This window comes from Cyprinus carpio, chromosome B9, assembly GCF_018340385.1.
Source record: "Cyprinus carpio isolate SPL01 chromosome B9, ASM1834038v1, whole genome shotgun sequence".
Taxonomy (NCBI): domain Eukaryota; kingdom Metazoa; phylum Chordata; class Actinopteri; order Cypriniformes; family Cyprinidae; genus Cyprinus; species Cyprinus carpio.
The window spans coordinates 13,224,553-13,243,007 of NC_056605.1; the positions used below are offsets into that span (position 1 = coordinate 13,224,553).

The 18,455-nt window shown below is 38.0% G+C and overlaps 1 protein-coding gene across 1 annotated transcript in view; it reads right to left on the reverse strand.

Moving 5' to 3' along the window:
• Positions 1-17,308, reverse strand: part of LOC109096295 (acid-sensing ion channel 4-A-like) — a 72,739-nt gene extending 55,431 nt beyond the window's left edge. The window contains 1 exon segment of the mRNA XM_042731032.1: positions 15,815-17,308. Coding sequence (XP_042586966.1) covers positions 15,815-16,390 — 576 coding nt within the window. The 5' untranslated portion in view covers positions 16,391-17,308.
• Positions 17,309-18,455: the final 1,147 nt, after the last annotated feature.

An 18,455-nucleotide genomic window follows, 5' to 3' on the forward strand; every position in this document is an offset into this window, starting at 1 on the left:
TAAACATACAAGAAGTTGTTTCTATTCAGGGTAAAGACGCTGCATGTTTAATTCATCGTGAGCTTTTCAAACCAGAGTTCACGGGCTCTTACATATTCCAAGCAGGCAGACCAACGTGGTCCCACTATTGCTCCACGGTTCACACCTTTTGTCTGCAAACCCTCACACTCCTATTTTAATGAAATGCTAATCCCAGGCAAGTTATTCCACTGTTTGGGTTGGAAATGCTTTTATTTATGCAACATCCAAGTACATGTTCTTTCTACAGAGATCAAGCCACACTCCAAGAGCTGCATTCATAAAAAAGAGAAAGAGAAAGAGAGAAACAGAAAGAGAGAGAGTGAAAGAGAGAGAGGTGACCTCGTCGTGAGCTTCATTACACCTGCTGCGTTGCTACCTTTTCATGTATAATCTAAAGCTTTCCACTGACTCATTTCTATGTGGTTTCATTATTGGTTCAAAAGTTGTCAAAGAGGGACTTTGTGAATGCTGTGGTTCCATTACATGTGATGGCAGCCATAAATATGCAGTATTTTCTGTCTAAGAAATTTGCAGTGGCCTTGAGGAAAAAAAAAAATGCCTGGCATCGGGCTCAGTTTCATCTCAATTACACATTAAATGAGGACATGATTATGTGAAATGCACTGAGTGTTGATCTAAAATGGGATGTGTTTTAAGAACAATTAGAATACCTTATTGAAGGATTCCTCTATGTCACTGCTGGCAGATCCAACACAACTAACAGTACTAAATTAAGTGTTATTTCATCTGTTCCAAATTTGATACTGTAACTGATTGAGATTAATTACATTAGCATAATTCACTCAAAATCCTTAATTGTAATAATAATGATGAAATCAATAATAATAATATATTTTAGGACAAAAAAAATTATTTTTGACTGATTTTCCAGTTTTTGGTTAAAACTAAATTAATTTGAGCAAAAAAAAAAAAAAAGACATCAAGCTTTAAAAAAAATCTCAAAACATTAAATAATTTTAACAATTAAATCTTAAATTATTTAAGCATAAATCTAACAAAATGTATGCTTAAAAAAAAGCATACATTTTTCTTGGGAAAGAAAACCTAATTCAAGATATATTAGTACTTAGACTCAAGACTTGGACTTGGACTGCAATTATGAATGAACTTGTAACAATTACAATTACATTATAACAGTTAACAACTTCCATCGTTAATTGTGTTATATCAAACCGAACCTTGAATTTTGTGAACCATTACACCCCTACTTAATATCATATAGAATTTTGCTTTTTAAAAGTAAATTCACCCTTTTTTAACTGCTAAACAAGACAAAAATAGTGATACACTACTGGGTTGTAGTGTAGCTTGCTACCTTACAAATGTCTCTCAACTACAGCTTATAAATTATAAGCAGCATTTAGTTCGTTTCAAAGGTCCTTCCTCATCATTGCTCTTTTTAAGCTGTCGAGGCTGGATGGTAAGAACCCGCTCGGCTCACTCTGTGGAATATGATGTTTGTACTAAAATATCACCTTCAGAAAACACACATTCACTATCTACTTGGCAAATGAGATTCTGGGCTTCATTCAAGGGGCTTATGCATATAAACGAAACGTTAACATGTTCTTCATTTTCCCAAGAACAGGGCATGAAGGTCAAGAAGGAAGAAAAGAGAGGGGAAAAATTGCACCGTGATTTGTGACTGAACAGCTGTGACATTTATTCCTGGTCTTAACGGATCCTTCCTGAGGTGCTCCATTAGCTGTTCTTTAATCCCAACGAGAATGTCAAGGGCAATTGCAAACACAAGCCAGAGTTCTATCCCTCATTAAAAGATGTATTTTACTTTAAATGACGCCCTTATCACTGGCCGTGAATGAAAAACAAAGGAGGGATGAGGCATCATTTCAGTTTTGCAGTTCTCTTTGACATTTTGCTATTTTGGAAATGCGTTTTGGGAAATATGCTACATGGATGAGGGCAACTTCTATTCTGGCAAATTTATGTGGCCACAAATGCAAAACCCACTAAAATGAAAGCAGCATTAATGCAAAGCTCCCTAAAAAGTGGACCCAAACGAAAATCTCAGAACTCTCAGGAGTGGCACTATGAAGCTAATTTGAAATTAATTAACGAGGACTAGACTTCTTTTGTTTTGAATGAACAGGTGTACTCTGCATGAAACACTTACCAAACAGAAATCAATCAATTTGTTCTGCTTCCTGCTACAGAAAGCGAGAACAAATTCCTCGTACAATTCTGCGGCGAGTCACGCAATTGTTTGCTTTTAGATTTTATATCGAGCTCATAAACGGAGCTCATTCTGCCGGGGAAAGCCAGGGACATGACACGATATTAACAGCCCAGCATCTCTCTCTCTCTGCCTCTCCCGGGACACAAGTGTTAATCGGAGCCATCAGGTCCTTTCCTGCTGGATCAATGTCAGCACAAATTTCAGATTGCTTTCCTGATGCACGCCAACTTATCTGTGATTCAACTTTAATAGGTTATTGAACGGCACAAGCATTTAGGCAGCAGGGCCGTTTTTCAAGTTATTGACAATCAAATCCACACAACTTTCTCATTACCATACATTAGGACAAACAGAATTAATCTTTGGGGGCACTGTCGGGTGAAAGGACAACACTGTGATTGAAAGAGGTCACAACCTGGGTTGTAGGAAAATGAATTACTAATATCCAGTTGAGTTTGGAATGATCTCTTTTCCGTATTTTTACTAACTTTTTATCATATGTTTAGCTGAATATGTCTTTAAAAACAAACTTAAGAATTATACCAATGTCCAAGTACAGTGGGATCCAAAAGTCTGCCACCACATTAAACATTTTTTAAACATTTAAACAAAGAAAGATCATGATACAAAAATAAGAAATATTTAATATTCTACATTATTAATAGGTCAATAATCAAATAAGTACGAATTTATGTTCGTGTCAGCTTGAGTGCATGTTGGCACAGCAAGTACTTGAAATACAACATTTTCACTCAAATTATTAAATGTACTATATTTCTATATCTGATAAAAAATACACTACTGTTCAAAAGTTTGGGGTCAGTCTTTTTTTAAAGAAGTTAATACTATTATAAGTTACAGGAAAGACATTTGTCACAAAATATAACAATATATAATTTTCTTTTAAATTTTCTATTCATCAAAAAAAAAAAAATCATAGTTTCGTTAAAATATTAAGCAGGATATAAAAAAAGTATTTCTAACACTTTAGTATAGGGATCAATTCTCACTATTAACTAGTTGCTTATTAGCATGCCTATTATTAACATATTGGGTGTTTATTAGTATTTATAAAGCACATATTCTGCATGACCATATTGCTACATCCCTAATCACATCCTTAACAACTACCTTACCAGCTATTAATAATCAGCAAATTAGGAGTTTAATGAAGGAAAAATCATAGTTAATGGTTTGTTTTGGCGAGAATTGGACCTTAAAATAAAGTGTGACCACAGTTTTCAACACTGATAATAAGAAGGAATGTTTCATGGCTGCTGAAAATTCAGCTTTGTTATCACAGGAATAAATTACATTTTCAGATACAAAAGAGTTATTTTAAATTGTAATAATAATAATAATAATAATAATAATAATAATAATAATAATAATCAAATAAAAATATATATCACAGTATTACTGTATTTTTGATCATTACATGCTGCCTTGGTAAGCATAAGGCACCATTAAAAAAATCATACTGACCCCAAACTTTTGAATGGAAGTCTATTTTACATCAAAATGAAAAGTAGTAGTATTAAACCAGACAAATGTGAAATCAAAACATATCCACCAGTGGTCTCAGACTAGTGGGATGCCACTGTATATAGAAACTGGTGTCTAAAATAAAGTCCAGCAGAGTCTAGCTGAATATCGAACACTGAAATGTGTTCCCTCTGTTGGTTATGAATGTGTCAGAAACACTGGGTGGCCGTTTAGTGGGTCCCAGCTGCTGCCAGCAGTTCTTATACTGCAAATGTCCACCATGGCCTTGAATCACACAGAGCAAATTTCACATCAAAAGCATGAGACTTCACACAGGCGCCGAACTGACGGTACTCTCTCAGAACTGAGGGAGAATGTGGGAAACCTTTTTTAAAAGAAGACTGAGCTACATACATCTACTGTCTGGGAGTAAAAATGTATTACAATAAAAGCTATTCGCTAACAAAAAAAGCTCAATTTTCTTCCTGTCCTTCAAACTCGGTTGAATGCTAAAAGAAGAAAATGGGACAGGATGGGTACCCACAATTACGATTTACATATTCACATCATGGCTCTGTTTTGGCTGGTTCTGTGACCACAAACAGCTTTAGCCTACAGCATGTGTGACTACAGCTTACAGTAGTAAACAGCCTCAGCCATTAGTGCTCCAAAGGTGTCAGAAAAATTTCACTCAGTATGTCAGCACCCTGATTATCAACACTGAAATCCTGCCGGCTGCTGCAAACTCGCCCGAATTTCTCCTGAAGGTGCTTTACACGACCATTTATTTTAATAACGGAATTCATAACTTGCCTCATTGCAAACACGAACCTTAGCTGCAAAGATAAAAGAAGACAGTTTAAAAGTTAGCATCCATTCCTGCCTTTGTTTATTCTGCTAAATTACAAAACAATTACTCTCCGCAAGGTCATTTCCAATGCACAGTCATGCAATTTTCATACTATGGTCCTTTAAAGAACACAGCTGAATAAATAGATGCTGCATCACCTCATTTCACTGTGCGGCATGATGCAAAGTAATTTTGTCCTTTCTAGTGGCTTCATTACAGTCTAATGTGTTCTTCAGGACACTTCATAACCGAAATGTACTTGGATGGGAAAATGAGGGGTGGCGAATCAAGCAGAGCTTGATGAATTAGATGACATTTCCATGCATCTGAAGGTCGAGTGGTTTGTCAACATCGGTGAAACCTTGAGATGAATGACTGGCTGATGCACCGCATACCTCATGAACGTCATTGTCCACTGGGAGGAAAACACATAGGAAGGTTTGTGTACATATAGACTATATACAATTTGTTGTATTCAAATGGATGAGTCTCTTTAATCGTGTAAAGGAATCATTTTGTGTGTTTACGAGTGCCTAGGGTCTTTATAGATAGTTAGTTGTCCAAAGTGGCCCATTCTAAGCTCCTCGTTAAGACTCGCTTGTTGCCAGATAATTACAGTCACGCAGGAGCACTTTCAGTATCATTTACCACACGCAATGCCGCTTATTATTTGTAACAAATAAACATACTGAATAAAATTACTAGAGAATTATTAGAGATTACTTTGAGCCAAATGGATCTAGCTAAGTTTACAATACGTGTTTGCATTTACAAGCTAAGGGCCCCGAAAAATTTTCATAAGCCCTATCAAATATCAAATAAAAACAGTCCTACCAATGGACCAATGAAAGTCCATAAAGAATGAAATTAATGCAAATTAACTAAAACTGTTAATCCACAAAATGTATCCATTTCACCGCCGCTCGCAGAAGAAAAACAAAATGACACTCCCCTGTGGAAGCTTGTGTTGAAGAGCCTTCAGCTGCTATCTGTGCTGAGAGAGAGAAAGAGGGTGAAGAGGTGCGGCATTCTGCATTCGTCTCCTGAGGGAAGGATTAAAGCAAAGGGGTTTGTTGCTCAAAACAGAGATGAACATATTCGCTCTTTGTTTGACTAGGAAGGTTTAGATTCATTGTGCAAGCACAAGATGAAAATACTCACTGTTTGTTTGACTGCAAGATTTGCATTCATTGTATACAGGTGATTTTTGATAAGCAGTTGATTGTGTGCTCATAGTTTCATAGCAGTTTGACGATTCTGTTTACTTTCATTATAATGAAGACCACAGCATAATAGCAGCTGTATAAATATATAAATATAAAACAAACTGAATTCATGTTGCCATTGCAATCCAAAGAGAATTGGAGATGCTGATGCTAAATTTGCTATTCGTATTGGACCTGTCTGTACAAGGAATTCCAGGTGTCAACACAAATTTTACGAAACAATACACTCTGCTTCGTAATGCGTGCAAGTGTACAAACAAACCCCAAAGATCAGCAAAAGGCAGTGCCAAGTGTGTGACATTCGACATAATTCAGAGCACAGGGTAATCGTCCAACCAAGCAAACATGCCAGCCCTTCATGCTCTGCTAGACCGCAGACCAGAATACACTGAGTGACATTTATGTTCTTTTATTTTCCGCTTTAATGTTGCCTTACCCTCTCCGCAATGACATTTCCATGCACTAAGCAGAACAAAGATTTTCACTTGTACGATTCATTTGATATTTAAGCATATGTTGCTTTTTCACACAGTAATTAAACTGTGGCAGCGAAGACAGAGGAGAAATGCACATCCATTACCCGGACCAGCCCATTCGCAAGGCCTGATGAATTTTTAACATGCATTTGTAGCTGGTTAGATTTTAGGATTTTAGTCTTAGGGAGATTCAAGCTCTTACCCGAGCATGATGATAACCATTAACCATAACCAGTATATTTGTGATAAGTAATGGCAACATATTTGGAAGTACAATGTGTTAAACTTTTTGAAGTTGGAAGTAATGAAAATTTTGGTAACACTTTACACTTAACATTAGTTAACATTAGTTAGTTAATGCATTAGGTATCATTAAATAGCAATGCACAACACCTTTTTACTCCATTTGTTTATCTTCGTTATAAATTCTACATACACTAGGCCTACTGTTCAAAAGTTTGCAGTCAGTACGTTTTTATAATGTTTTTAGAGGAAGTCTCTTATACCCACCAAGATAACCTTTATTTGATCAAAAATGTATTTTGTGCTAAGTATCAACTAAAAGAAACTTGCACTGACTGATCCGAAAAAATGTCAGTTCTATTATTTTGGCTCAAGAGTACAGTGGTGTTTTTATCTAAGGCACATTTAAAAAAGTTACTTAAATGTCCTAATTGATCTATGGCCTAATCCTGGTTTAATCTAAACCCTGTCTGTGAATCTGGCCCTTTAAATCTGCAAAAGTGAAACTATTGCAAGTACTGTATACTCCAGGTACACTTTAAATAGCTTGCATTTAAAGATCATAAAATCCTTATTTAAGTGATATTAAAACACATTTTAGGCATAATATTAAGAAATAAGGCATAAAATTTGAATTTGTGCAATAAAGAAATACTCAAAATAAAGTTTAATTATATTTTGATATCAGTAAGCCTTAAGTGATATGTCAATAAATATGTTAATGGAAATATACTTAATAAATATATAAACAAATGTACTTATGAAATAAAGTTGTTGTTTTTTTTACACTAGGGTTGTATATATTGTATATATTAACACTAGGGTTGTGTATATATATATATATATTCAGCATCATTACACTAGTTTTCAGTATCACATCAATCAATTAAATTGTGGGGGGGGTACATTTTTTGTATATTTTTAAATATACTAAATTAAAGCATAAATACGTTATACAATTATTTAAAGTTGGTGACATTTAGTCTTTAAGAGAGGCAGAGATGAAAGACAGGGATCTGAGCCTCTCCTAGACGAGGCCTAGCAACAGCTATGATTTGTGGCGACATATTTGACATGTGGCTCAGAAACTGGCCGCAGAATATCGTTGTGCACCCCGATTAAAATCCAGTCAGATACCGAAGACAGACGAGCGCTGTGCTCCTCTTCAGGGCTTATCAGTTTCTTATTGCCTCTAAGCCAAGGGGAAGAGGAAGTTCTGAATGAAAAATAAGCTGGAACAGAATTTCTTGCGGCATATGTAAACAGTGTGCCAAAGAGTATATTCATCTTTCTGCATTAGCTTATTTTATTGGTAAGCATGCATTTAGCTCTACGCAAACTGCAAACGTATCCATACGGATGGGTTTCTCCTCATTATCAAACACAGCAGACTTCCCGCCAAAACCAGAGGAACAAGATAATTAGTCATCCCGGGCTAGGGCCTGGGAAGCAATCTGACAGAGGAATATATTGATTTAGGAGGGAGGGTGAAGCAAACAGCCGAAGTTAGGGGTTACTATCAATCTTCTCCTCCAAGTCTATCAGTATATGATGAAGCACGTATGCACGCTCGCTCACATACACTCGTTCCAACAGTTCGCCGGACAGCTTGTCAGAAAGACATAAATGTAAGTGCGAACTAATGTCTCTGTGGACTCTGGAGGGAGTTTACGGCCTCCAAATATTAGGGCCCTGCTTTTTTCACCAAGTTAAAATACGCTATCCCTTGATCCGTAGACTTTTCGGATGTAGTCAGCTTGCTAAATCGGAGGATGATGAGAGGAACGGTAACAGGAAAAAAAAAAATCCCTGCGAGTGAAACGCCGCCTCTGCATTCATAATACAGCGATCAGTCTCAGGTGTGGGTTGTCTTATGGAACACCGCTGCTGATGTATTTAGCGTAAAGAGCGCTGATCTATTTGCCGGGGATTTGAATAGCCCCGCTGTGATTGGTTGTGTGTGTGTGTGTGTGTGTGTGTGCGTGTTCCCTCCGTCTGTCCTTGTCTCCTTCACACAAACATAAGCACTCACAATAGTCCCCCCGTCCCCTAAAAGCAGGAATGGCTTGTGGATTAGTATGTTTACAGCTATGCCCTCTCACATGCAATTGCGTGTCCGTACATCAGCAGGCTTGCTGAAGGAGAGATAAACTGTTAGGTAGGCAACTGAAGGCTGAGGCTTTGAGTGGAGGATTTTAATGTATCGGTAGTTCAGCGGTTCAATAATCTGTGGAGACCTGCGACAGCGGAACTCGCGGCTAATTGACGGGCTGTTTGGACAGAGCCGCGGGAACGCGGTCACTTTCACGCTCCTTCAGTCCTGTGTTTCTGTCAGGAAGACGGAAGAAGGAGCGGGGGTAACGCCGAGAAGAGCCAGACGTTGAGCCCGCAGGGGGACCTGATCTCACTCACACAGCACAGAGCTCTCAGAGAGAAAGACATCCTACCTCAGGAGAGGAGAGTGCCAGCTCCTCGCTAACACAATGTGAAACACCTGTTACTGCCAAAAGTCCTCACATGTCTCATACCTCAAGCTGACTCGACACCGCTCCATCTACAGAACTTTTGGCTGCCTCTGCAGCCACTGTACTCGTGCTTCACTTTTGCACAACGTTTTAGTAAAGTAGACAGATGAAACTGTGGGATCAGGGCATGATGTGAGCTGGACTGAACCCATGTTTCTCACATGAGCACCATGGCTCTGGTGTCTGATGCATGGAGTTCTACAATATTGGAAAAAGCTATCTGTTAACATGCAGCAATGACACTTGCTCGATTGGCATCCGAAAGCAGAGAAGTACAGTATGCCTTTTAAAATTGGCCAAACTCTGAAACACTTCATTACCAACCATCTTGAACTGTAATATGAAACGCAGCAGACAAAAAAGTCAATTTCACACTTTTAAGAGCCCTCCAAAAATAACTAATGTAATATAATAAAATATTTGTGAATTAATATATTCATTTTACTAACTTAGAGTCAGTAAGTATTATTTTTTAAGGAATTAATATTTTTATTCAGCAAGGACACATTAAACTTAGCAAAACCAACAGCAAAGATATTTTAATGTTACAAAAGAATTCTGTTTGAAATATAAAATAATGACTGCCTTTTTGGATTTCATTCAAAAATTGCTCATAAATCTCCTAATAAGCTATAGCTATTATCACCAAAACTTGGTTTCAATCTCAGTTTTGACCACCACAAGTGTAACAAATAGGGAAAAATATCTAAAAAGTACAAAAATGACAGTTAAGCAGCACCTGTGTTCAACATTAATATTAACAAATGTTTCTGAAGGATCATCTGAAAATATATTTTTTAAATTGTTCAAATATTACTATTTTACTTAAAAATCTTATCAACCCCAACATTTTTAATGCTAGTTGTATTTATATTTACATGTAATTTCTACAAAAAAAAAAAATATATGTAATTTTATTAATAAATAAATTATAACAATCAACAAGCACTTTTAAATGACGGTCAATGGAGAAAAGATGCTTTTTGCTTTCAGATGGTGGACGCCAGTCGTGGCATCTACCAACACATGCTAACCAGCTAAACCTGGACCCTTCGTTCTGGAGCATATGTGCTAACAACTATGGGTCACAGCACTAAACACAGGACAGAAATATGATATTTGAAAAAATTTACTCCACAATGAAGCAGCAATGGCTGCAAAATGCAGACAAGATACCTGACATTTTAAAAACTCTGAAGTGGCTTGTTTTATTAAAAGCATGTCACCATACCCCAGGAGTGGTTCACGCACACATTCAGTTCTTTTAAATCTATTAAAGCATGTACCTCTCAACACTTCTGTTCCAGACATGACAAATGCCAAAAGTGGCCCTTTAATAATGCCTGTCCTCACCCTGGGCTTTAAATAAATCTAGGTCAGTGTCACTCAGCTATCCATAGGAATATATGCACAAGGGATGTGTCCTTACTTAAAACTAAATCGGAAAATGCATCTGCAAACAGAGCAAGCGGGAGAGCAAACACACACACACACACACAATGGAGCAGGCTAAAGGACCAAAGACCTCCATGTACGTGTTGGACTGAGCTAAACCACCCACAATCCCCTTCACCACCAGGAGCTGACAGTTAGGTGGAAAGGAAAATTGAAGCACAGCTATTTATATTCAATTATGTCTAAACATCTTATTATGATATCTATTGTGAGCAATTATCATGAGTCAATAACAGCTGAGTGTTTTAATTATACCCCATGTCGAGGGGAACAGAAAGCAAATAATGCTGCAAATCACACACACACGTACAAACATGCAGGCGGAATGTGTTTTTTTATCATGATGAGGACTTTCCAATGACTTCTATTGTTTTATACTAAACTTATAATATTTTCTATCCCCCCCAATCCTAAGTCTAACTCGCCCAGAAACCTTTTTGCATGTCTATTATTTTATTACATATTTAGTATGATTATTAAACTCATTTCAGGTTTTACTGTGCTTTCTGGGACATTTGGTTCTCACTGTGTAGAGTGAAATTCCTAATATTCCTAAATTAATTCCAATGATTCCAAATTATGTTATTTTTATTCTATTAAAAAAGTAAAAAGTATTGTAGCATAGATGTTGCATAAGTATATTTATTCAGCAACCATAATTGCTAACAATACCATCGATATTCTTGAATTTATGTTTTAATATACAGTTTGTCAATGAGAAGGTTTGCTCACAGATTTAAAAAATGGCAAACAATGGTCATGTAAATGAATACACACTTGCTGTATTACACTTCCGCAATATCGCAACTGAGATTGCTAAACTCCAGTTGAGTTTTCAGATCATCAGCACTTTTTTGTAGAGTTGTTCAGAAAATGTGTCTACGTATTTAAGAGAAAAGCTTTATTTGGAGGATTAAAACTCTTGCATCTGGCAACCCCAATCATGAATGCTGGTGGATTTGTGTTACCAATGCAAGCTAACAGAAATGTAAATAGGAAAAAAATATCAGTGTGCCAATATCGTAGATGACTTAATTAATCAAAAGAAGCAGAAATGGTGATCACGGTGAAAATACAATTGTTTTCATGGTGATAATTTGATTTATGTTTTTTATTGTTTTTTAATATCTTGAATTGTGATTAGTTCAAATTTCTACTCATTTAAAATAAAGATTTCATGAACACTCTAGACTGCTGTTCATACAATTTTAAATACATGTCCTGCATGTCTTTTGCAATAAGCTTTCTAGGAAGAGGAAATTCTTATATTCACAAGCGAGACAAAGTGGTCAGAGAAAATGCTAGTTTTATTTGTATTTTGTTTCTATGTTGATGTATGTATATGAGGCTATTTTTATTAACATCAGCATAAATCAAAGACCATAAATTAAACATTTGTGCTTAGTAACGAACAAATATGAAATGAATATGCACACCCAATTTGAAAATTTTGCCTTTGGTTTTTTTGCCCTTTTGTTTGATGATAAAACAGTGTGATGATCTATGATGCAGACATTTGAAAGTACCTCTGTTCTTTTGATATAATGATTATTTTTGCAGTGTTTCTGAATGGGAAGAGCTCTAGGACATTGGGCGTGGGAATGACAAATGAACAGCTCATATTACGAGTGCAATTGCTGAAACCAAGTAGTGGGGCTAAATGCCAGGGATGTGATTGATCGAAAATATACCGCTTTCCCTGCTGATGCAGTCATTAAATAAACGTAGCATCTGGAATAGGCTAGACACAAACACGCCGTGTGCTCTTTTCCTCAGGCTAGTGATCCGCATGCACCCAGAGGCCAGCAAGCACAGCTAAGGTCATCTCATACACTTTATGCTAAAAATATCAGCCGGTCTGCTGTTAATATGAAGCTTCCAGGATAGTCGCAGTGATCCTGTTTACTCTTACATCTGCAGTCTAGTCACACTGGAGAGGCTAAAGAGATGCTTCTCAAAAATCGCTCCTTGTTTTTCTGCCCGGGTTGTGCAGCCCGTGGGATGGAGGAAGCCTCGTCATGCGTGGAGACAGCAAGATGCCTGTAACTAATCTAACTGACAGCCTCTCAGACACAGATCACAGGCCTGATGGGAGAGAACGGTGGAGCAGGGAACTTAAAGCAGATTAATTCATAAAGAAGTCCTTCTGTGGCTGGCGAGAGGCCCGTGCTGACATGGGATAGCCCATCCCATCTTCCGAAACAAATACTTATTAAAGGATCATTTCACTTAAAATGTATGTATATATAAAACTCTGTCCTTATTTACTCTCCCTCATGTTGTTCCAAACCTGTATGACTTTCTTTCTGAGTTATGCACGAATGGAGAAATGTACTGCAGTTTTTTATGAAGTTATGATGAATGGGAACTTAGACACTGATGAAAGTTATGCAAAAGCACCATAAAAGGATCATAAAGGTAGTACAAGTAGTGCATTATGTAACTGTTGCTATGTAACCATAGTAAAGATGATTTTTAGCTGAAACCGTGGTCTGTAACAATGTTGTTAATAATTTTCTTGCACATACCAATCGTTTCTCTTCATAAGACTTCAATATATTGTCAAGAGTCATGGGTATTAATTTTGTGATGCTTGTATATGCTACTGCCACTGACTTGCATTTTATGAATCACCAAGGCACACGGTTTCAGCTAAAAATCTTCTTAACTCAGGGTGAGTAATTTAACAGCAAAATATAGTTTCCTCTAAAAGCAGTGAACCACTGCTAATGAAACACAAGAACCAAATCTTACCTGGTTTGTGAATGAATCACTCAGACCATATCAACTGATTCAATGTAAACATAACACTTGTGAATCAGACATCGTTTCTTCTCTCATTACCTCCGAATAAGGTGTTAAAGAGAGCAAAGGCATATGAATTTAATAAAAAAATAAATTAAAAAAACTTACATTTTGGTCTTTTCATTTGTCTCACACAGCTATTTTGTGACTCCAGAGGACTCACAAGTCATACAGACTACTTTTATGACACTTTCATGGTGCTTTTGCATTCTTTTTGAAGCTCAAAAGCTAGTCCCAATTCAATGTTCTTACATTGAAATACATTTTTCAGAATTTCTCCAACTTGGTACCACAGAAGAAAGTAAGTCACACAGGTTTGGAACGACATGAGGGGAGTAAATTGTCTTTTAATGTCTGATGCAGATAACCTGTGCCTCTTGAATTCATCTTTGAATTCTTGAACAAACAGCAAGCACAAACAACTGTGAGGACAACATTTCACATTTGGCTGTCACAACTTTTACCACTTTTTTCTTCTCTTCTCAGCTTTGCTTTTATCTTTCTGCAGAAGCGTGGCATTTTCCCTGCTGTGGCCAACAGGGAGAGAGACCATAATGAAGGGGTGAAAGAAAGTAGCAGTGGAAGAGAGAAGCTGAGAGAGTCTCAGACGTCACTTCTAACTTCTTGTCTCACATGAATGGTACTTAGGATCAAACATACTGTATGTACCTTGAGTACAGCAGAAGACTAACGCCTGTTTCACACATACTCCGTCTGCAGTGCATATGCGTTGCGTATTTTCTAATGCACCCATGTTAACGGATTAGAGCTTTCACACTGCACATGGTTGTGGTCCGTCAGTGCATTCCAGGAGTGGTGCGTCTGTAGCAGTGCAGCAATCGTTTACGTACCGAGTCTATTTTTGTTGTGCTGCACGCGCTGAATTAAAGAGACAGTGCATTGTTTGTAGTAAAAATGAACATGGATTGACACGGAAATGGAGTAATATCACAATAAATTGATACAATTAAAGTCTACTGTGTTTCCCAGTCAACACGTGGCTTTTTGCCTAGGTTTAAAAAAAGAAAAAGTGCACTTTTAGATAAACAAAGCACCATAATATATGCACTTTTATGGAGGCAGAAAACAAAGTTCTTTAAGACCCGTGGGATTGCTCGGAATAAAGATTTAAATGCAAAAGGCACGAGAGTGAACTGTTTCTGTCAGTGGTGAGTTTTAATTTTAAATCTTTGTCATAGCCTAACAAGAAAAGTAGGCTAAATGTTGTGTTTAAATGTGTTGCCACTTGCTTGAGCAACTTATTATACAAACCTAGAAGTCAAATGCATGAAAAATACGTTGTTTATATTTGAGTTTAAACTAATGTCTATGAAAGATTGTTACTGTACTTTGATAAAAGAGTGTCACAATGCTGAAAGAGCTTTTTGAATAAATAAATAAAAAAAAATTCAAAATAATGGACAAATGTTGTGTTTGTGGCCTAAACAGATGCGGATCAGTAGTGGACTGCAAACGCATCCTGTGTGAAAGCACAATGAGTCCGTGCTGCCCCTGCACCGTATATGTAACACACATGGACTGCATACGCACTGCAGACGGAGTATGAAACAGGCGTAAAACTCAACACCACATCAAAGGGTTACTCCATGTTATCAAGATGGAGAACCTATCCATCTCAGGAAGGTATGTATGTCCAACACATCCTATTAAGACTTGACAAATGTTCTTTGCCATTACCAAAGCCATATCCATTCATCCATCAGTACACATAACTTCAATAAATACGTCATGATGGACACATATAAGACCTTCTGGAGTGGACTTGTTTGGCTTATGGAATTTGTTTTATTCGTTTTAACCAATTTAGCTAATGCAAAAATCATGTATGATTTCAGACTCTAAATATTTAATTCCAACAGTGACAGGTTTGAAATACAACACTGAGAAAACTTCACTCTTGGCAAAGGTGGTATAAAAAGTGAGTGAGAGTTTTTACAAAGCAGTATTGTTGCCATGCACTCTTTCAGCAGCTGACACTGATGGCGGTATCAAACAACACACAAGTAAATATACAAATGCACCCTGCTCTTCTGCCTTGAGGAGAACAGCTGAATCACCTGCTGCTGTTGGTATATTATAAGAAATCATGAGTTCAGAAAAACAGTACCTGTCCTGTGAACACAATTTACAAAGACTATGTCCAAATGAATAGTCACTACAGGGGAAACCAGAGAAGAAAGCATATCTATCCACCTCACCACTGACAGAAAGTGTTTCCCTTATAATGATAAACTGAATTTGCTTAAAACACCTGCAGACTCCTCAGTTTCATCTGAACACAGAACATTCACTTCTAAAGAGCAAATAAACTCACTATTCCAACAGTTCCGATACAGGATTTTGGACATTTATTGTACTTTACACCTCCACCATGTTCTCGATTCTAATAATAAATGGCCCCACGTAGTTTTGCCATCAACTTTTTCTCTAAAGTTAACTTTCTGAAGCAAAAGTTGCAAGCCAATAACAGAAACTTTTCTCGAGCTTACCACTGTAAAGTCTTCGGCCGAACAGTTCTGCCCACTGAAGTTGCAGCTCTTCAGCATCTCTTCCAGCTGGTGACCCGTCCGGTTGAAGATGTCCTGCATGTCTGGCGCTGGATACTCCAAATCGGTGGGCTTGTGGCCGTCCTTGTTTTTGGGGGGCAAGCCGGTCAGGTTGGCCAGGTGGTAGATGTCAGCGTCGGTAAGAGCGGAAAAGCGGAAACGGTTGATGTTGCAGATGGTCACGGCAGGGAACATCATCTCCGGGGTGGCCTCCTCATTCAGCGCCGTGATGTGAGGATGCTCCAGGTAGGAGATGGCACACTTTGCCGCCTGGTATAGAAAGAGAGCCAGGGACACCAGGAACGCGAGAGCCCAGAGGGTCTGTCTGACACCCAGCCGACCCGACACAAAGATATGGTTAATCCCATGGAGCGAGCAGGCATTGGCGAAGCCGGCCAGGTCCTTGGCTGGGGGGCTGCAGCTCTCTTCAATCAGGCTTTCCTTGTCCCCATCCTGGTTGCCTTTCTGCTTCTCATCCTCCTCTGCAAATTTGATTTTGCAAACAAATTCGATCGGCATGTGGGCAGCCAGGTCTGCGTTTGGGATGCTTGGATAACAGCTTGCAGCCCCAGTATCCACTAAGTCCCGTTGCTCTGACGAACAAGATCTCAACTCCAGAAAGAACGGAAGGGAAAAAAAGCATGCAGAGCGAGAGCGTCCGCTGCTGTCGCGTGCAGTGGAGGGAACTGCTTCTGTCTCTCAGTTCCAGCTCTCCAGTGCTGATGCTCCTGGTGCTGCGCTCGGACTGCTCATCTGAGCACTTGTTCGGCACGCTTATGAGTCCAGCTTATCAGCTGTGATACACCTAGGAAACAAAAAACAACAACAACAAAAAACATACAACAAATCTCCTCTTTGCTTTATAGCCACAGAGGAAAATGCAGCATTTTGACTCAAGCTAAAAGAGGCTGGAGGGCTTCTTAATAATTCATGAGGAAGCAACACTGTGATTATTTCCTCTTCAACAGCACAAGCAGCGGCAACTCAAACACCCCCCACGCTCTCGTCCTCTCTCCGTCTCCTGCTCTCTCTCTCTCTGTCTCTCTCACACACACACACACATGCGTACGTATACACTCGCGTTCCCCCTCGCTTGCGATCTCTCTCACTTAATCCACTTGTTTGAGACGCTTTCTTACCCCTTGACCACAATAAGTTTCTGTCAAAGACTGCTTCGCTGAACATCCCCGACTAGATGAGAACATCAGGGGGGTCAGTGGATTTTAATGTCGGCCCCCACTCATCCACCCCCACCTTAGTCCCAGAAGACATCCTAATTGCGACAATAATGAGCCATGAGGAGTGAGCGTAAACAGCTCACAACTCTGAACAATCAATCTTCAAGTGAAAAAAAGCAAAGAAAAAGGGAAATGGAGAAAGAAAGGATATTGATCGTGCAGAAGCATCAGTCAAAGATTAAGGAAAGCAGTACAACGGTCCTTTCTTATCAGGAATTAATGGTAGCATCACCGGGCTCTGGCACGAATTTAAATTAGTGCCTGTCTCCCAATCTAGGTTTGGATGACACTGAAGACACAGAAATAATGTATTGATCTTGACCCTACTTTCACACTTTTTAGCTTCTTTCATAAGCGAGCACTCTCATGCTGTTAATAGCCTTTTGCTATTGCCAAACAAAATTATGTAAAATGCATCTCCCTAATGCATAGTTTTCTTCTATAAGTGTAATTAGCTTTACAGGTCACATCTCTGTGGAATGAAACATTTGGTGAAAAGCAGTATTTTGAGACTAACCGTAAGGCTTTTAAACAAACTTTGGGTCTTTTACAAACTCTCTTTTACATTTAGGGGAGTATTATTAAGCATAACCAACAAGTTACAGGTTTATATTTATGCTATGCATCACTCAGATATCACATCCCAAAACTGTTGATTTTGAAATACATTATTTAAAATACAGTCTATGCAAATGAGTCTCAAGTTTTGGTTGCTACAGTTAATGTCTAGAATTCCATCTATCTAGTCATGGATAATAGAATTAATCATTAAATGTTGTTAATTTCACATACTGGAGCCCACTAAGAGCATATAGACATTTAAAAGGACATTATTTCCAGCATTTACAGGTTCTACAAGTCATGCAGGTTTGGAATGACACAAGGTTAAGTAAATGATGACAGATTTTTGGGATGAACTGTCCTTTTAAGGCTTATCTACAGTACATGGATGCATGCTTTATATCAGGGTTCCTCAATTAGTTTTCGCTGAGGGCCAAATTCTGCCAACAATACCAAGGGCCGCTGACCTATATAATATAATATTATTATTATTGCAGTTGTATTATTGTTGCTTTTATTAAAATAGTCACAAGATGGTCACAAGATAATTATTCAGATTTTTTTCTCCCCAGTAGTCTGTTTTATTCAAACAATTATGAACATTTTTGCATTTAGATACAGAAGAACTTTGCCTGTTTAATATTAACTGTTTAATTAGTAAATGAACAAATGAACAAACAAATGAACAAACAAAAAATCAGTTAATGAACAAACGAAAAATCTGGATCTCCATGTCTGCCATGCAGATCAACTTTTCTTGCTCGTCCCCAGACTGGATCTTTTCT